This window comes from Camelus ferus, chromosome 13, assembly GCF_009834535.1.
Source record: "Camelus ferus isolate YT-003-E chromosome 13, BCGSAC_Cfer_1.0, whole genome shotgun sequence".
NCBI lineage: Eukaryota > Metazoa > Chordata > Mammalia > Artiodactyla > Camelidae > Camelus > Camelus ferus.
The window spans coordinates 10,367,478-10,385,214 of record NC_045708.1 but is presented as its reverse complement, the minus strand read 5'-3'; the positions used below and the strand labels follow the sequence as shown (position 1 = coordinate 10,385,214).

The 17,737-nt window shown below is 51.7% G+C and overlaps 1 protein-coding gene across 1 annotated transcript in view; it reads right to left on the bottom strand.

Annotated features, from left to right (window-relative positions):
• The window catches only part of FHAD1 (forkhead associated phosphopeptide binding domain 1), a 123,654-nt gene that overhangs the window by 20,089 nt on the left and 85,828 nt on the right, over nucleotides 1-17,737 (bottom strand). Inside the window, 8 exon segments of the mRNA XM_032495241.1 lie at nucleotides 1,163-1,295; nucleotides 2,509-2,668; nucleotides 4,399-4,505; nucleotides 6,408-6,492; nucleotides 7,962-8,187; nucleotides 9,988-10,161; nucleotides 13,707-13,814; nucleotides 17,231-17,338. Of these exon segments, the coding sequence (XP_032351132.1) occupies nucleotides 1,163-1,295; nucleotides 2,509-2,668; nucleotides 4,399-4,505; nucleotides 6,408-6,492; nucleotides 7,962-8,187; nucleotides 9,988-10,161; nucleotides 13,707-13,814; nucleotides 17,231-17,338 (1,101 nt within the window).

Below are 17,737 nucleotides of genomic sequence, written 5' to 3'. Positions count from 1 at the left end.
GTCCCAGCCCCTCGGAGCTCACAGCTGAGGGAAGCCACTGCAGCCCCTGTGCCTGGCCGCCCGGAGCAAGAAGGAGACACTTCTGTTAAAGTTCTCTGGACGGTGATCAGTGCCAAGGAAGGCCGGCTGGGCCCTGGCTCACTGCTGTCTGGCAGGGGAAAGGCATCTTTGAGAGAGCAGGAAGCCAAGCTGACACATTTGGCCCTGTTTCCAAGTGAAAATCCAAAGCCCATTACTGAAACGTCCTGCTCTCTAGTTTTGTAAAACAGAGGGGGAAAGGGCATCCCCGGACTCCAGGAAAGCCGGGGCCTCGAGGAAGCCCCGTGCCCACAGCCCGCCTTCCGGGCGTGCAAAGGCTTCTTTCCGGGCAGAGATCACCAAGAGCCAGCCAGGCAGCATAAACAGCCCGGCTCTCTGGGAAGGCAGTCTGGACAACGGAGGATGTCCTCTGGACATCTAGGAATCTGTTCTACGTATGTACAAGGATATTAACTACAGCAATGGCTGGAAGTAAAAGCAACTTAAATGTCCATCATCACAAGGCTGGTTGGATAAAAAGGACATGATGGAATTCAACGCCACCGTTTAAAAGAATGAGGTAGATCTTTACACGCTCACTTGAAAATATGCCCGTTAAATAGTGTCATGTGGGGAAAAAAAGTTGCAGAATACATATGATACCATCATTTGCAAAAAAAAATTCTGTTAAATAAATGTATGTCTATTTAAGTTTGTGCATGTTTGTGTGTATAAATAAAATTTATTTCTCAACGACCCCATGAGATGGTGACTGGCGATATTCTCACTTTCCAGATGAGGGAATTGGCCCTCAGGCACGTCCCCAGGGTCTGAGTGGAGGAATCAGGGCTGGAATCTAGGCAGACAGGATCCAGCCTGAGCTTCAGCCACTGCCCGGTCCTGATTGTATGAGGCTGTGGCGGCTTCTGTGAGGAAAGGGTCTGATGGTGCAAATGCCAAGCTGTTCTTTGCCAAAACCTCTGCAATTCAAGAGGCAGGACTTCCGCTTTTTTACTTCACGCATTTCACCGAAGCAAGTAGTATTTTTGGAACTTAAAGTGAAGATGCTCTCAAAAGCAAAGAAAGCCACCATGGGGCTCTTTCTTAGCTTGTCCTGGGCGCTCAGGACAGGGCAGGCACTCACCTCTTGGCTGCTCAAGAAAATGTCGGTGTGGATTGGTTCTATCTGCACTGAGATGTCACACATCTGGGTCGTGTTCCTGGGCTTCTGGTCCTTCTCCTTGTGCAGCTGGGGCTTGTGTTTCTCTTGGGAGGCCCTAGGGCAGAGAAGAGGAGTCACTGGACAGCAGGCTGGGTTAGGAGCACGACGTTCTGGGGACCGTGGATCACCTCTGTACCCACCCAAGCAGAATAGGAAAAGGAGCTCCCTTTTTGCAGGTAGCTGAAGTCTTCAAGTCTTTAAGCCTCCTGCCTGAAGATTTCTAGAGAATTTAGTTCCAGGGGACTTACCGGGTAGTGGCCAGGGAGGAAGGCACCTACCCAGCCTTGCTTCTGGCCCTGGGTCTGCAGGACACCTGCTGTGGCACATATAGGGGGATTTACTGAGGGGCTGCTGTTTCTAACACTTTGTGGGTGTGGACCCGTCTATTTCTCATCACGGTCCCAGGGGCTGGGGACTCTCTTTGCCCCATTCTACTGACAATGAAAGAGACACGTAGCAATTTGCCTGTGGTCCCAGAGCTTGTGGTGAAGGCGCCTGGCCTTGAACCCAGGCAGCCTGGGTCCAGAGCCGTTCTCTTAACCACTAGGTGAGTCGGCCTTGGCCATGAGCCATGAGGCATGGGTAGCAGCTACAGGACATACGTGAGACGTCAGTTTTACTCAAAGTTTCTTGGGAAAAACATTAATCTTATGTCAAAATATGGACACGCTATTGATGAAAATGCAAACTCACATGTATTTTTTTAGACGAATCCATGGGACAACAATATATTTATTTTAAATGGACTTCTGACACTTCCTGTTTATACATTTGTTCAATCAATATTTAGGAAGTTCCTTTATATGCGAGGCACTATGTGAATGCTGGGGAGTCAATAGCAGGCATGGTCTACACAGGGTTCCTTGTGGGGAAAGCAGACACTTCAACAGGCAGTAGCAGCCTGGCTGTGTGAGTAGCATAAGGTCAAGTGGAGTGCCAGGGCTGAGGGACCCCAAGCAGAGCAGAAGCCCCTGGCTATGTTTGGTGAGGGTGAGAGATGGAGGGCTTCCTGGAGGAAGTGGCATTTAAGTTGAGCTCTACCTGGAATATTGGGCAGGAATGTCTGAGATACACAGGACTGAGCAAGGCCTTGTTTTGTTGTGAATGATGACATTGTGAAGCAATGAAACCTATGTCATTTATTTATTCATCTGTTCACTCCTTCAATTCCTCAACCAGCATTGACTAGGTCTGCTCTCTCTGTGCAAGGCTCCTTGGCCACTTGGGTGTGCCTGGGCTCCCCGCGCCACGCAGACCCTCCCACACACCTGAGTGCCTGCTTGAGGACCTCCAGCTCCTTGTCCTTCTTTTCCACCAGGCTGGTCACCTGTGCCATCTTTTCCTTCAGCACATTCAGTTCGCTGCTTTGTTGCTGGACCAGCGCCACATTCTGCTCCAGTTCCACCTTCTGCTTCTCGTTAAGCTCCCCTGGGAGCGACATGAAAGATGGTGAGGGTGGGGCATGGGTCTCCCGCTCTGGGTCTTCCCTAGGGCTGCAGCAGACCTGCCAGACCCACAAAAACCATGAGGCAGGTCCACCAGCTGGGAATTCTCGGGGGTCTTCAGACTATGGCCAAGAGGTCTGCTTCCATCTTTGCAAAAAAAAGAAAAAGCAATAACAACAACAACAACAAAACAGCAACAGAGCGCACCAGCATCACCTTCTCGTGAGCTCTGGCTCCAGGAGGCGGTCTGTGCTCCTGCCCGAGCCCAGCTGGCGGGGCCCGTGTGCCTGTGGCATTTCGGGGCACCTGGTGACCTTCAGCTGCCTGCTTCTGCATCTGTTTGCTCAAGGTGTTCTAAGGCCTCTGGAGCCTGCTCTGCTCAGGAGTCTGCCAGGTGAAACAGCCTCCAGCCAAGGACAGGGGAGGCGAGAACACAGCCCAGGCCCTCCCACCTCCGGTGGGCACCCGACGCAGGTGACCACGCTGCTCCCAGCATCCCCTGCAGAATTAAGCTCCGGTCGCCCGCTGTGCCCGCTGGCTGACAGCCCAGCCATCACCTGCTTTCTTCCCTTTCCCATTTAACTGCTGTTGTGTCTTGGGATCATCTCTCAAATAAACCGCCTGCAGCAGAATCCTAGTCTTGGGATCTGCTCCGGGAAAACGCAAACTAAGACACCTGCATTGCCTGGAATCATCACAGCAACCCTGCAAGGCAGTTACTAGTAAGACTCCTACGTCACAAAGGCAGAAATTGAGGTTCAGAGAGGTCCAGTGACTTGCCTAAAGTCACCCAGCTAAGAAACAGCAGATCCAGAAGTGGGTCTAATGCTGCCTGGTTCTAGAACTGGATATTGTAGCCTTTCTACCACTTGTTCTCATACCTTAGTATGGGGGAAAAAGTCACTCATTTTTGAAAAATTCTGTCATAAAAGCCCTGGGGCCACTAACAAGTCCAGACCTAGGGAGCGAATACCGCTGAAGCCTTGGGATGCACAGGGTATGAGATGGGGACGAGACAAGAGCCCTCCCCATCCTCCCTCCGCATCCCCAAGCCTGGGAACATCTCCCAACTCCTGGCTGCCTGTGCCTTCTGGCTTGATGGAAGCCAGGGGTGGGACAGAGACGTCAGCGGTAAGAAGCAGGGGGAAGGGAGGCAGAAAGAACAGTCTGAGGAGAAGAGAAGAGGAGGAAAGCAGGACTGTTCAGCCAGACCGATGTCCATCCAGAAGAGAGTAGACCTCAGAGCTCTTTTGCCCCTGCTCCAGGTGGCCCCTGATGTCCACATCAACCCCAGGGGGCAGGTGTGTTGCAGGCGTTCTTGCGTCAGGGGAAGGAGAGGCTGGGGGGAACACCTTACTCTAGGTCCCCAAGCTCGGGTATGTGCAGGCTGGCCTGCCAAGGGGGGCCCACGGGTTGACCTCCAAGCCTTTGCTCCCAGAGACACATCCTCTGTGGGAAAAGGAGATTCTCCCCCAAAAAGAACTTTGCACTTCCACCCAGAGGTCCAGAGCCATTCGAGAGTATGCCCCGTATCAAACAGAATCAGCGCCATACCTGGGATACAGTGTTGGCTGACCCTGGGTTACAAGTGTGGTAACAGCCTGGAAAGGTTGAGTGGGATTTTTAATGGCCGGCTTCCCAACCCTTAAGCCCCGTTTCTTTCCTTTCTCCAAGTGGGTCAGGACATCAGGAGACACAGGCAACTGTACACACCTCTCAAATCGGACATTCGGCTGTGGGCTTCGTTAAGGTTTTTCCTTAACTTCATGATGATCTCCTGCTGAGATAGGATTTCCTTCTGAGCAGTCAGTAAATCCTCTCTGAAATTCACAAAAACAGACTGAGTCAGTTCAACTCAATCTCCGAGGTGCCTCGAGTGCCTGGAAGGGGCTGAATACAAAGGCAAAGTGATCCCCAATCAGCGGTGGTCCGTGTGATACCGGGTCCCAGCGAGGGCGGTAAGCACGCTCCTGAAAAATTCTTGAAACAAAAAATCCATCTGATGCACTTTCATTAAAAAGAAATATGTGAAGCAGAACAAAGGCTCCCGGCTGGGTTTGCTTGGGGGCTGAAATACAATTTCTGTGAGGATGACACCTCTTCCTGCTCAAGTGTGCCTGTCAGCGTGAACCAGCGCTCTCGTGGACTTTTGATCTTTGGTGGAAAGAGGACAGGAGACTATTTATTGTGGGTTCAGGGATTCCCTGAGGACGAGGAAGGAGAGAGAGAGGAGGACAGCATGGTTGCCATTCTCTCACCAGCTTCCTGTAACTCCTGATGGAGGGAGGTGGGACCACATGAAGTGGTGTTCACGAGACCCTTTGCGGAGGGGTGGGCTTTGGGGCCCGTAAAACCAAGGGGGACACAGGGAGGGTGGGATGAGGACAGCCCCATCCCCCATTGCCCAGAGGGTGGGACATCTTTGGTAACTGAAGGATCAGGGAGGCTGACAGGGAAGACGGTGTTACCCGGGAAGGGGTCCAGAGTGACGAGGGTGAGGTGCCTTGATGGCGGTCACGGGGAGAACACAGGATGGGTTCTGAGCAGGTGTGAGACATTCCAGCCCTGGGAAGGCATGGGGCTGTGTGTGTGTGTGTGTTTGTGTGTGTTTTGGAGGCAGGAGGAAGAGCTGAAGTCTTGTGCGTTCCAAAGAGGGTTAAGAGCTTCAGTCTCTGGGCAGGTATTAATGTCATTTCACAGGCTTCTGAAGTCCAGGCTCCTCTTATGCAGGCTTTTGAAGGTTGAGTGTGTGTTTATTACGGGATAAAGAAAAATACTGGCAGGTTGCATGTCAAAAAAAAAAAAAAAGATTGTTGACCATCAGAATGGATATAACCATACACGTGTGTGTATCTGTCTGTCTATCTGTCTATCCATCTAACCTCCTTGGCTGTAACTCTTCCGACATGAAGATGAACCTCTAAGACTCAAAGGAGTGCGCAGCTGACAAAGTGGACCAGAGAACGTGGAGCTGATTCTTCTCCCGGTCGAGGCTCCTGCTGTGTCTAGAGAGAGATCTTTCCACCAGGAGTCGTCAGTTAGAACTTTTCAGAACATGGAGGCCGAGTATCCGAGTATCTTTGCCCTTGTGACTTTGGTAACTGATATTGTGCAAGGCTCAGGCTGGTGGTTTCCATTCTCTGAGAAGCTTTCTGAATCCCGTCCATGCAGCTCATCAGCGCCTTCTTGTTTGTACGCTGCTTGACAGTGGTTTCTGGATCTCTCCATCCAGGGGTTTTGTTTCTCTGGAAATTGTCAGTTCCTGGAGGCTTGAGGGATGGACTTTGGGGTTGGGAGGGATCTTCAAGGTCTTTAGTCCAACCCCTTAACTTTTATGCCTCTCCAGGACTCCACTCTACCAAGTGGTCTCCACTGTTTGAAACCTGCTTATAATGCCCAGGAATGCGCTTGCCTTGGGCAGGCAAAGACAGCTAACCATAGCATTAGCTGGCTTTCCAGTGCCTCCTTATCTCCCAAGTGGGGAAGCAGAGGCACAGCGAGGTGACGTGACTTGCCCAGGGCCACGTGCCCGGAGAGTGTTGAGTTCGGATTTGAACACCGATCTACCCAGATCTTTCCATGACGCCAGCCTGACTTGCTAAAGAATCGAGAAACTCAGATAGCAGCAAGAATAGCCCACACTCAGCTCCGCTTCCCAGGTCCTGACGACGTGGCCAGAGGCAGGGGTTGGGTCTGGAGCTCACACACGCTGGGGTACTCACATCAGGCGGTCGCACACTGTGTCTTTGGCCCTGCTCTCCACGGGAGGCGCCGCTGCGGGGCTCGGATGTGCTTCCCCCTCCTGGGCTGAATCAGAGGGACACGCGGGCGTTACGACAGTCCTCATGAGACAGACGCGCTCCGTCCCTTGTGCTTATCAACACACCTGCGTCTTTCCCAACGTGTAAACCCTCCCTCCCACCCCGCAGCCCTCTCTACCTGATGACAACCGCTGTGTGTTCTGTGACCTCTCAACCCTCCTCAACTCCTGAAATCCTTCTAGCTGCCCTCTAAGGCAGGGGTCATCGACTCCACCGACAGATGAGGAAACAGGCACAGGAGTGAAGGAAACAGCTGGTGACCGCTCAGCTAAGTGGTGAGAGTTGGTGCCTCAACTCCTGGGTCACACCTCCTGCCCCATTTCGTCCTCTCCACTCAGACCAGTCTGTGCTGTCCTCACCTCCCACATCCTCAGCCCCTGGCCCTCAGTCACACTCTCACTCTCTCATTTATTCATTCAACAAATATTTATGGAGCATCTGCTGAACAGCAGGCACGGATCTAAGTGTGGGGGACAAAGAGGTAGTCACTCTCAGGTCCCAGCTTAAACATCCTCCCTCTGACCTGTTCATTCCAGGCAGGCCCCCTGGCAGGGCAGTAATTTGGTTAAATGCAGGGACCCTGCCTGGCTGGTCCATCACTGACCCTCCAGTGCCTAGAATGAGCTTGGGACATAGCAGATGCTCAGTTAGGAGTGCTGAGTGAACGAATGCATGAGGCTTGTCACTGGCTTGAGACTAGGACCATGGTTCTCAACCAGGGACATCTGACCAGGTCTGGAGACATTTTTGGTTGTCCCACTGGGGTGGGGGTGGGGCTGGGGGCTACGGGCATCTTGTGGGCCAGGGACGCTGCTCAGCACTGAACAGTGCACAGGACAGTCCCGCAGCAAAGACCTCTCCAGCCCAAATGCCAACACCAGTGCCAAGGATGAGAAACCCTGGCCCAAGGCCGCTACTTCCAGAACTCTCCTCCAAGAGCCCAGTGCCTTTAGTTTTCCGCGTTGCCGTGGTCATTCATGTCATTCAGGGGGAGTAAGTGCTCACAACTCTGAGTTCTTTTTTCACCCTCTTTTTTTTTTTTTTTTTAAGAGATCAACCTCAGCTGGTTATGAAAGTGCATTAGACAATGTCACAAATTGCTGATGGCAGAGAGAAGCCTTTGAAAGGCCCCTACATGGGAGGTTTCCACATGGAAAAGATGCCTCCCGTCCTGCTGCCCTGATGCCCCTAACAGCCCCGGCAGCCTGTGCCTCTCGCTGGCTGACTGGCCAGACACAAAGGCTGTCCCCGTCCATTGCGTTACTTCTGCTTAACTGGGGCCTGGAGGGCGCCTGACGATGCTGTGTAACAAGAAGGAAAGGGGGCCTCCCCGGACAATAAAGGAGCTTTTAAGTGAGGCATAGACTTCCCTTGCCCATCGGCCTATGGAAACCCACAGGGTCATCAGAACCTGCCTTGAACATTAAGCTTTCCTCCGCGTCTCTCTGGACCAACCTGGGTCATTGTCCTTCAGGGTTGCAATCTCTCCTTCTATTTTTTTATGGTGTTCGGTCACTTTTTGGAGTCTTTCTTCGAGACTCACGATCGTCTGGGAGTGCTGTTTGATTTGCTCCTTGTATTCCATGATTTCTTTTTCAAAGCTGTGTTTCTGTGATTCCTGTTCTTCTTGGAGGGCCCTTACCGTGTGCTGCTGCAGCTGCATCCGCTCCTCCATCATGATCTGGGAAAACAGACACGGCTCATGTGATCTTGAGACTGAATATAATAGTAACAACATCAACAGTACTGCCCCTTTGCACCCACCAGCACCGAACTTGGCCCCACCCCAGGATCTTTGCACGTGCTGGCCCGCTGCATAGTATACTCCTCCTGAGCCCCTTGAATGGCTGACTTTTTGGGTGTCAGGCCTCAGGGACAATGACACCTCTGTCAGAGAGGCCCCCCTGACTGCCTATCTAAAGGAGACACCATCCCGTTTTATTTTCCCCGGGGCACCTGTCATCATGTGAACAATCTCATTCCTTTGTTTCTCGCTCCCACTAGAGCGTAAGCTCCACGAGGACAGAAAGTTACCCTTTCCTATTTGCTGATGTGCTCGTGGCATCCATGCCTAGATCCCTACCACGACATCTAGATCTAGATGTTTAATAAGCATTTGTTGGATTAATCAGTGAACAATCTTGTAAGAAAAAGGCACATGAATTTGTATTTCTTAAAAACAAAAATTACCAGCAGTCCCCCCGATGGTGAGTCAGACGCCTTCCCGTGACCGCCCTCCCTGCCTGCGGCACCTCTCGGCGCCTCCGTCTCAGCACCCCTCCCGCTTCTCCCACCGCCGTCTTCCGGCCGTGTGGGTGACATCATTCTTCTGCTCCCTATTCCCAGTTAACATGCTGGGCCCCAGTCTCCAGTCTCCTCCCGACATGTAAATTCTTTGCCTGAGCCGCTCACACATGCCCACCCTTTCAACAATCACTCCATTGAGGCTACCTTCCAAATTTAGACCCCGTGTCTTGCTTCCTCCCCCAGATCTATCGTGCCACCGAAGCTGTGCACAAAGTTTGAACTTTGATATCCTACCCTCGCCTGTCTGAGTTCTTCATCTTCTCCAGAAGAGAGTCCTTCTCCCACAAAAGACCCCTTACCACGGCCTCCATACTTCCACCATCTCCATGTGCCATCATCCCCCTTGGTGCCCTGGCTTGAAGCTCACCTGTCTCCTTGTGGTCCTCCCTCTCCTCGACGTGGGTCCTGGCAATCAGGTATCAAGTCCTGCCATTTCTCTCGCCACTCTATAGCGACTCCTTCCTTCCACCCCTGTGCTACCTTGAGTGTCCAAGTCCTTGTGATCCTGGACGACAAGCAATGGCCATCCCATGTCACACCCCGAGCTGGTGTCTCCAGCTCCAGTCCCTCTGAAAGTCACTCTATGCACTTCCGTCAGGTCAATCCTTATTACCTCTTTGTCCACAGACATGCTGGGTGAATGTGTGAGTGACAGGTGAGTGCAACAGTGAGCCCTGATGGTGGAGGGCCTTGAATGCCGAGCTAAAAGTGAAAAACATTACCTTACGGTCTGTGGACTCGTCACTGATCACTAGATTCAGGGCTGCTCAGTCCTTCGACCTGATCTTGTAAAGACCCCAAATTGATTATGACATCTTAGAGCACCTTGGAGAGAGGGCGTCATAGCCTCTGTTTACCTTTTAAACTAAACAAATGCTTCTCAACAGAGGGTGACCTTGCCTCTCAGGGAACATCTGGCAAAGTTTGGAGACATTTTTGGTTGTCACAATCTGGAGGGGGGTGCTACTGGCATCTCATGGGTAGAGACCAGGGATGTTGCTACACAACCTATAATGCACAGCATAGCACCCCCCATACCCCTCCTCCCACCATGAGAAAGAGTTACTCGACCCAGACCATCAGTAGTGCCGAGGCTGAGAACCCCTGATCCTCGTGGCATTGTGATCGTGCAGTGAAGGAAAAACTCTCCCGTCCTTGGAAGGCACCAACTTACCACTTTCGTCTTGGCAGTTTCCAGTTCAGCCAGTGTTTCATTTAATTTCACGGTGAGGGTCTCTACTTTTATAGTCTCAGCTGCCTTAGTTTTCTGAGTCTTTTCTACCATGGCCAGTGCGTCATTTAATTTATAATTTAACATGTCTTCTTTTTGCACTTTTAAATCTATTTCCTAGACAAACAACAAACAGCAAATTATTAGAAATTTGGGAATAAATGTTAATCCTAGCCTTTCCTCATCCTGTTTTTAGAGAGGAGGTGACCTCTGTTCTGCTACTGTTCTGTTGAGCCTTTTTAAGTCCAAAGTTCATGCTTTCTCTGGAAGGTTCCAATTATTATAGAACTCTTTTATATTCAGCTGAGATTTGTCTCCTTGAGATTTCTGGTCTCTGAGCACAGTTCTGTCACCTAGAGCTCACTGAGTAAGTTTTATTTCTCTTTTATGAGACAGGCCTTTAAATATTTGAGGAGGGCTGTCATGTCTCTCTCTAAATCTATTTTCCAGGAAGAATGTGCTGAGTTCCTTCACCTGCTCATCACAGGACCTGCTTTCAGGACACTCCTTCATTTTCCTACGTGGCTTCAGCACCAGGATGACCTCCCCTCCTCCCGTGGGGCCCTGGCAAGGTTGGACTCTGGCTGCCACGTCCTCAATGTCCTCCCCCTCCTCCGGGAACCCAATCTTCCAATCTTTGTCAACACTCTCCTCTCCTTCTTGAGTCCATCCTCAAACACTGTGGAATGTGGGCTTTGTGACAGGCGCTGTGCTGGGGCTGGACGGACTTATTTACTTGACTTCAATTTTTTAAGAGCAGTTTTCGGTTCACAGCAAATTGAGAGGAAAATACATTACAGGGGTTTCTTATCCACCCCACCAGCCCCACACATGCACAGCCTTCCCTACTACCCACATCCCCACTGGACTGGTCCATGTGTTCAACTGATGAGTCCATGTGGACACATCGTTATCACCCGAAGCCCATAGCTTACATTAGGGTTCACTCTCAGTGTCAGCCTATGGGTCTGGACATTTGTCATTAACATTATCCACTGTAATAGTACCATACAGAGTAGTTCCACTGCCCCCCAAATCCTACACGTGTTCCATCTTTTCATCCCCTCTCTCCTTGCCAATCCCCTGTCTTTTTACTGTCTTCATAGTTTTGTCTTTTCCAGAATGTCGTGTAGGCAGAATCATACTGTATGCATCTTTTCACAAACATTTTTTAATCCAATCTAAAATATATTCTTGAGGTTCAGGGCTGGGCATTCCCGGACTCTGCTGCTGACAGTGAAAACTGGCATGAACTTTCTGAGGGGGCAGGTGTCATTTGGGAAGGTGTATCACCAGCCTGAAAATGTTCATATCCTGTGACCCGGTAATTCCACGTTGGGGAATTTATGCTAAAGGCAGAACCACACACATGCACAAGGCCTGATGCACAGAGTTGCTCAGCCAAGCATTTTTCACTCAAGTGAAAAGTGAGAAACAGCCCAGTGCCTGAGGGTGAATGAATCCAGGTTCACCCAACACAGTGCAAACCCAGGTCATCCTTCACCGGCAGGTCATGGAAGAATGTTCAGTGACATGTGGACATATTTGTAACATACGGAGTCAAAAAGCCGTGTCCAAATCAGCGCGCACAGTATAATGGTGTAAATCACGTTGTAATAAATCTGTATTTGTTGGTGTCTGCAATAATGATCAACGTGAAGCCAGCCTGGAAGGAACCACATCAGAACGCCACTAGTGGTAACTCTGCTCAGTGGAATCCTGGGCAATTTTTATGGTCTTCTGAGTGATTTTCCGTATTTTTCAAATTGTCTAGAGCAAACAGGTACTCCTCTTATAATTGGGAAAAGACACTGATTTTTTCTGCGGTGGGGGACAAAACAAAATGTGATTTTCATCACGCGGTGTCTGCCAGCCTCGCCTGGGAGTCAGTGCCATCTGTTTGTACCGCTGCAGTCTGTTCTTATTCGGTGCCTTGACGTGGTCGTTACTGTTGAGAAATCCTGGTGTAGGCAGCGTGCTGACCTGGCCCGAGAAGGTGCTCCCTGGGGACATCGGCAGGCAGAGCACAGAGCAGCAAGGCTCGGCCTGCCCCGGAGAACCCACGACAATCTGAGATGGCTTCTCTTATGGACGGTGAATCCGCCCGGGGGCGGAGCACGCTGCCTGGCATCTTTGGTCCTTGCTGGCCACTCACCAGTTTGCTCAAGTTCATGGTTCACGCGGTTCTGAGTTTATCTTTCTTCTCCCCTCTCTCCTCTTTTGCCTGTATAAATCCTCTTTTCGCCTGTGTCGATGAAATCAATCTTTTGAACGCTCTTCCGCGTGTAGAAGTCAAACAGCACCCAAATGAGCAACTCTGCGTCTGAGTGGGTCTTTGACCTTGTACTTCCTGGGTCTTTCCTGGTAAATGGGGAGTCCCTGGGGCAGAGCCCCGTTTCTCTACCAGCCGGCCTCGAGGGCTGTCACAATTCCTCACCCTCTGGTGTCACCACTGTTTTCACTAAGGCTGTTGTTGAGGACGCTGTTGGTTGTATGACAGAGTCTGCTCTCTGCTGGTCCTGAGGAGAGATGCTCTCTGGGCCGAGTACCCAGAAGGTCTCATTTCCGGGAGCACTCGGTCCATTTCTGGCTAGTGAACTGCACAATCCCTTTCACTGTAACTCCTAGACTAAAAATTAGGACCCATTTATCAATGTCATGCTCCACACTTTTTTTTTTTTTTTGCATTAGTCTCGTTCCAAATCCATTTTCTGTCCTGAATAATCTATTTTAAAATTCTAACTCCTCCTTTTCCCCTACCCCTAACTGAAGGACTTTATGCAAGAGCCATGGTGAAGCATCTGGGGAGACAAGGCTGCGTGTAGAGATGGCACCCTTTGGGTTCTCCCTCCGCCTGCAGCGCTGCCCGCCCACGGGGGGTCCGGCACAGGTGTGTCAGCGGGAGCTGACAAATCTTGCATCGCTTCACCCGGCTCTGGTCTGCTCCCTCTGGACACGCCCCAGCTGGTCAAGGCCCCACTTAAAAAGTGGTGCCTGGGACTGATAAGTAATCCAGATGTGGTTTACAGGCACTCATCTCCCTGGAGCAGCGTCATTCCAAGAGCGCATGGGCTACTTGTTAAAAATGCAGATTCCTGAGTCCACCCTGCAGACAGTGAGTCAGAATTTCTGGGGGTGAAGCCCAGCAACTGGGAATTTAAAATGCACCCCGCCCTCCAGTGTTTCTATGCACGCTAGTGTTTGGGAATATTTCTTCAAAGAAAACAATCTAAGATCAATGTGAATAGACTTACAGGCCTGTTTAGACCCATCTGGTCTTGAAAATCCTTTGAAATTGCTCTTACTCGTATTTAAATTTAACTCACTATTGTCAGGTTGTGGGTTTATCACTTGCTATAATAATAAAATTAAAAATAAAATAAAAATAATAAAAGCAGCCGACACACACAGTGTTCGCCGACTGCTGGGTGCTTCTCTCTGTGGATGTTAGCAATCAAGCCTCACAGCTCCACGAGGTTGACCTGTTGGATTACCTGTATTTCATAAATAAGGAAACTAAGGTGCAGAGATGGCAACTCCTGCCCAACGTCCCACAGCCAGAGGGTGGCAGAGGTGGGATCTGAACCCGGACTGCCTGCCCCCGGAGCCCAGGGCTTAGCCATCCCGGATCCTCCACGTCTTTTCCTCTTTGAGACTCGTACCTCCTTCTGCTTGGTTATGCGGTTCTCCAGATCTTGCACCTTTTTCTTTTCCTTCTCTATGGCCTCCTTCGCTTTGTGCTTCTCGTAGGCGATGCTGCTTTCTGTAATCTGGAAGTCAGTGACAAGTGGTGTTGAGGGTATGGCACGAGGAGGAAGGGGAGGGCACTGCAAGGGGAAGCCGGGGTTAGTAATCGCTGAAACCAGTGAGTCAGGGTTTGGGAGCGAGAGTTCCAGGAACAGGAGGACACCTGGAGGAGAGGGAGGTGAGAATCTCGGCCTGCCCGGCACGCCAAGAACCCGGAAGTCATGGCTTGGTTGATTATGTCCCTAAAAGGGAGAGTAATTCGTCACTCAGGATTTCTGGGCTGGTGCTCAGGAAGTGACATGCTGGTGAGTGTTCAGGTTAAGGCGTTTGGCGCTGAGCCACTAACTAAACTACTAAACAGGTGTTGGCCCAATGCCGGGCCTTGGAAGTGCCCGGCCTCTTGGGAGGTGGGGCAGGAGAGATGAAGCCTGGTGGGGCACACGGGGAGTGGGGATGCCTCCTGTCCCAGCAGGCTTGATGCCTGTGGCTTCAAAGGACACTGGTGGTCTCCCTCCAACCTACAAAGGCTTGGGTCCGAAAACTGAAGTCCAGGGCAGTCTGGGACCGAGAACATATACCCAACAGATCTGGTGATGGGGAGGGGATAGGAGCCCAGCTTCACCCACACAAGCCCTAGGAGGTACACAACCAGAGCAGGGTCGAAAAACTCAACTGGTAGCTGTTGAAACTGTTGTAGTTACATCTCCCATGCAAATACAAGGTTCACAGGGACAACACTTAATAAACAAACAAACAAACGAATAAATTACATAAACAAAGGCTGGAAAGATGCGCACCATCTTTCACATGACGGGGGTTTGAGATTATGGTAACTGGTACTTTCTTCTTTCACTGTTCTGTAATCTTTTAAATTTTCTTCAGCAAACAAGAATGATTTGGTAAAAAGAAAAACTACTGAAAGTTGTAAGAGGGGCTGCTCTGCTGGGGGCAGGATGAGACATCGGATGCGTGGCCCTGGAGTAAAGGTGATCTTCCCGACAGCCCTGCTGTTCTAGCATCGTGTCCCTGGCCTCCATCCTCCCCGCCCCGCTCTGCACCCAGGCCTCCCTGCTCCACCTGGGCTCTGACTCTCCTCCCTGCAGGGGCTTGGCATTTTCCTACTGCCAAGTCTGCTTAAGACTGTTCAGCCCCGACCCTGCCTGTCTAAGAGGCCACCACCCTCTTCCATGTGCCCCGTGGGAGGGTGCGTTCCCTTCTCTAATTTTGTGCTCCCTGGCAAATCACAAATGAAAATGACAATGATGATACTGCCCGCTCTCTACTCGATACCACGTGAGCACCTGCACCGCGTACTGAACGCAAGCCCCTAGGCAGCATCTGCCCCTCATTTCGCAGGTGAGGACGTGGAGGCTGTCAGTGAGACAGTAAGAGGATGAGTAATGTGCCAAGGTCACACCGTCAGGAGGTGGTGGTGCCAGCTCAGACGCTGGTGCCCTGCCCTGACTATTCTGTCACCTGGCTTCTGGACCTTGCCTGATCCGTCCTCCTGGTTCAAACTCCACTCTACCTGGAGGCAAGAGACACGCTCGTGTATTCATACTTAGGCTGGTGCAAAGTCTGCCACCCTGCTCATCTATATTAGGGACACTCCGGGGACAGCCACTGACCACAGTTTGGGTTCTACTCCTTAACAAGGCATACTCTGAGTCGGTGCACCCTCACCCTATGCGGACTCTGACCTCACTTCCTTGCATGGGCTGGCACAGTCCCACTGCCAAGGTCTTTGCTTGACTATCCAGCCCCCACGTTGGGCCACACGCACCATCCTCCCCACCCGACCTGGACTCTGACCTCACCTGGGCAGGTGCTTCACAGTGAATGCATTGATTCCAGACAACAAACTACTGGGGTGGTTCTGTCATTGTACCCACATTACAGATGAGGGCCCAGAGAGGGCAAGGGGCTTGTCCAGGGTCACACAGCATGTTAGGGCAGAGCTGAAATTTGAACCATGCCCCACTTTGCCTACTCTGTGTCTCCCTCCGACTTTCTTCCCCTGACCCCTCATCTGGCTTCTGTCTTGTTCCAGCTTATTTCACTCCTCGTGCCCCCACCTCCGCCCCCCGGGCTAACACAGGCCCTCCCTCCTTTGCATGTGGGCTGCTCGATGTAGGGGCGTCTCTTCCCTAGATGTTTCCTTGGTGCTTCCTCTCCCCTCCGGGTCTCACTCAATGTTACCTCCTCCGAGAGGCTCTCCCTACCTGTGGGCCACTCCCTAATCCAGCCCTCTTTTGTCTTCTCCACGGCACCTGGGGCTCTGCAGTCACCCTGTGCGTCTGTGGTTGTCTGTCCCCCCACCCTAGAGCGGAAAGTCTGGGAGGGCATGGTCGAGGTCCGTCTAGACCCTGCAGTGTCCCTGATGCTCAATAGGGCTGAGCACACGGTAGGTGCTCGGTAAATATTTGCGGATGGATGAATAAAACTGAATTAAGCAACTCACTGGAGTCACGGCTCTGTTTCTGGAAGTTCCACGAGGGCCAGCACGTGCCTGTGTGTGCCCTCTCTGGCCCTCAAGCTCAGCTCCTGGAGATGCCATTACAGGTCACTAAGGGCCCATCTCCCTGGCCTCCTGACCCCGAGAGCCCTTCTTTGGCTTCCAGAGTGTGGCTCTGGCGTTCAGGCTGAGCTGAGTGACAGCCCTCCTCCCAGCCTTGGGGTCTGCCTTTCACGGGCAGGTGTGGCTGGTGGGCCCAGTCCCCAGGCTGGTGGGGGTGGATGTCTCCAGCTCTGCCTGGGCTTGGCACTTGGACAGCCCTCCCCTCGCCACATCACCCTCTCCTTGAGGATACACTTCTCATCTACTGCAGAAGGCACTGACCCCTGGTGCTTCTGTGATGTGCCCATCCCGTGAGCGGGTTAAGTACCTGTCTACTCCATTGTACTCTGCGATGTTTGTGTCTCTACCTGTCTATCGGTCCAGGGAGGGTCTCCTTGGGAGTCTGCAAAACTGGGGAGGGGGGTGTTTTTCTCCTGTGTCCATGCTGAGTTGCATCAGAAATACCTTCCAACGATGAGGAGGAAGGGGACTGACCCAGACTCCAACCCTGGGGTTCTCCCCTGGGGTACATCTCTCTTATGAGTTAGCTGACCAGCAGTGCTTAAGCACAGGGCCCTCCACGTACGAGTATGGTTCTAAGTACTTAATATATACTCACTCATTTAATCCCATGAGGCAGGGACTATTACCAGCCCCATGTTCCGGATGAGCAAACTGAGGCACAGGGGGTTAAGTGGTCTGCCCTAGGTCATACGGTTGGTGAGCTGTAGGATGGGATACTGGCCACTCTGAGTCGGGGCGCCGCTCCCACCTGCCCACGTTACCCCCTGCTCTACATCAGGGCACCACGTCTGGTTCTGGCGCTCCTTCCAAAGGGGTCTGGCTGCCACAGCCCGCTTTCTCTCTCTCTGCTCCTCATACCTCCTTCTGCTGGGTTAAATGGTTCTCCAGGTCTTGTACTTTTCTCTTTTCTGTCTCTAAGGCTTCCTTTGCTTTTCTTTTCTCATGGGCCATGCTGCTCTCCAAAACCTGAAAATCAATGACCAGTCTTTTTGGTTGCCTTCACCTTTAGGGGCAAAGTTGCTAATAATGGTGACACTGTTAATAATGCTAATAGCTCAGATGCTGGGGGTTTGGTCTTCCATGCCAGGGCCCAAGGCTGGCACGTCTTACCCAGTTTGCTCTCACAGCAACCATATCAGAGAAGTGAGTGGCCCCACTTTATGGATGAGGAAATTAAGGAACAGAAAGTTGATGAGGGCTGAGGGATCATGCAGTCTGTTAGTGGCGAGGCCAGGACTGAACCTTGTGCGACAGAAGGCACGTTGCCTGTGTGCGGAGGCCCTGGCAGGAGGCGAGGGAGCAGAGGGAATCAGGCCTGTCTTATTTCGGAGTCTAAACTCTTATCAGGGCACCAGGCAGCCTCTC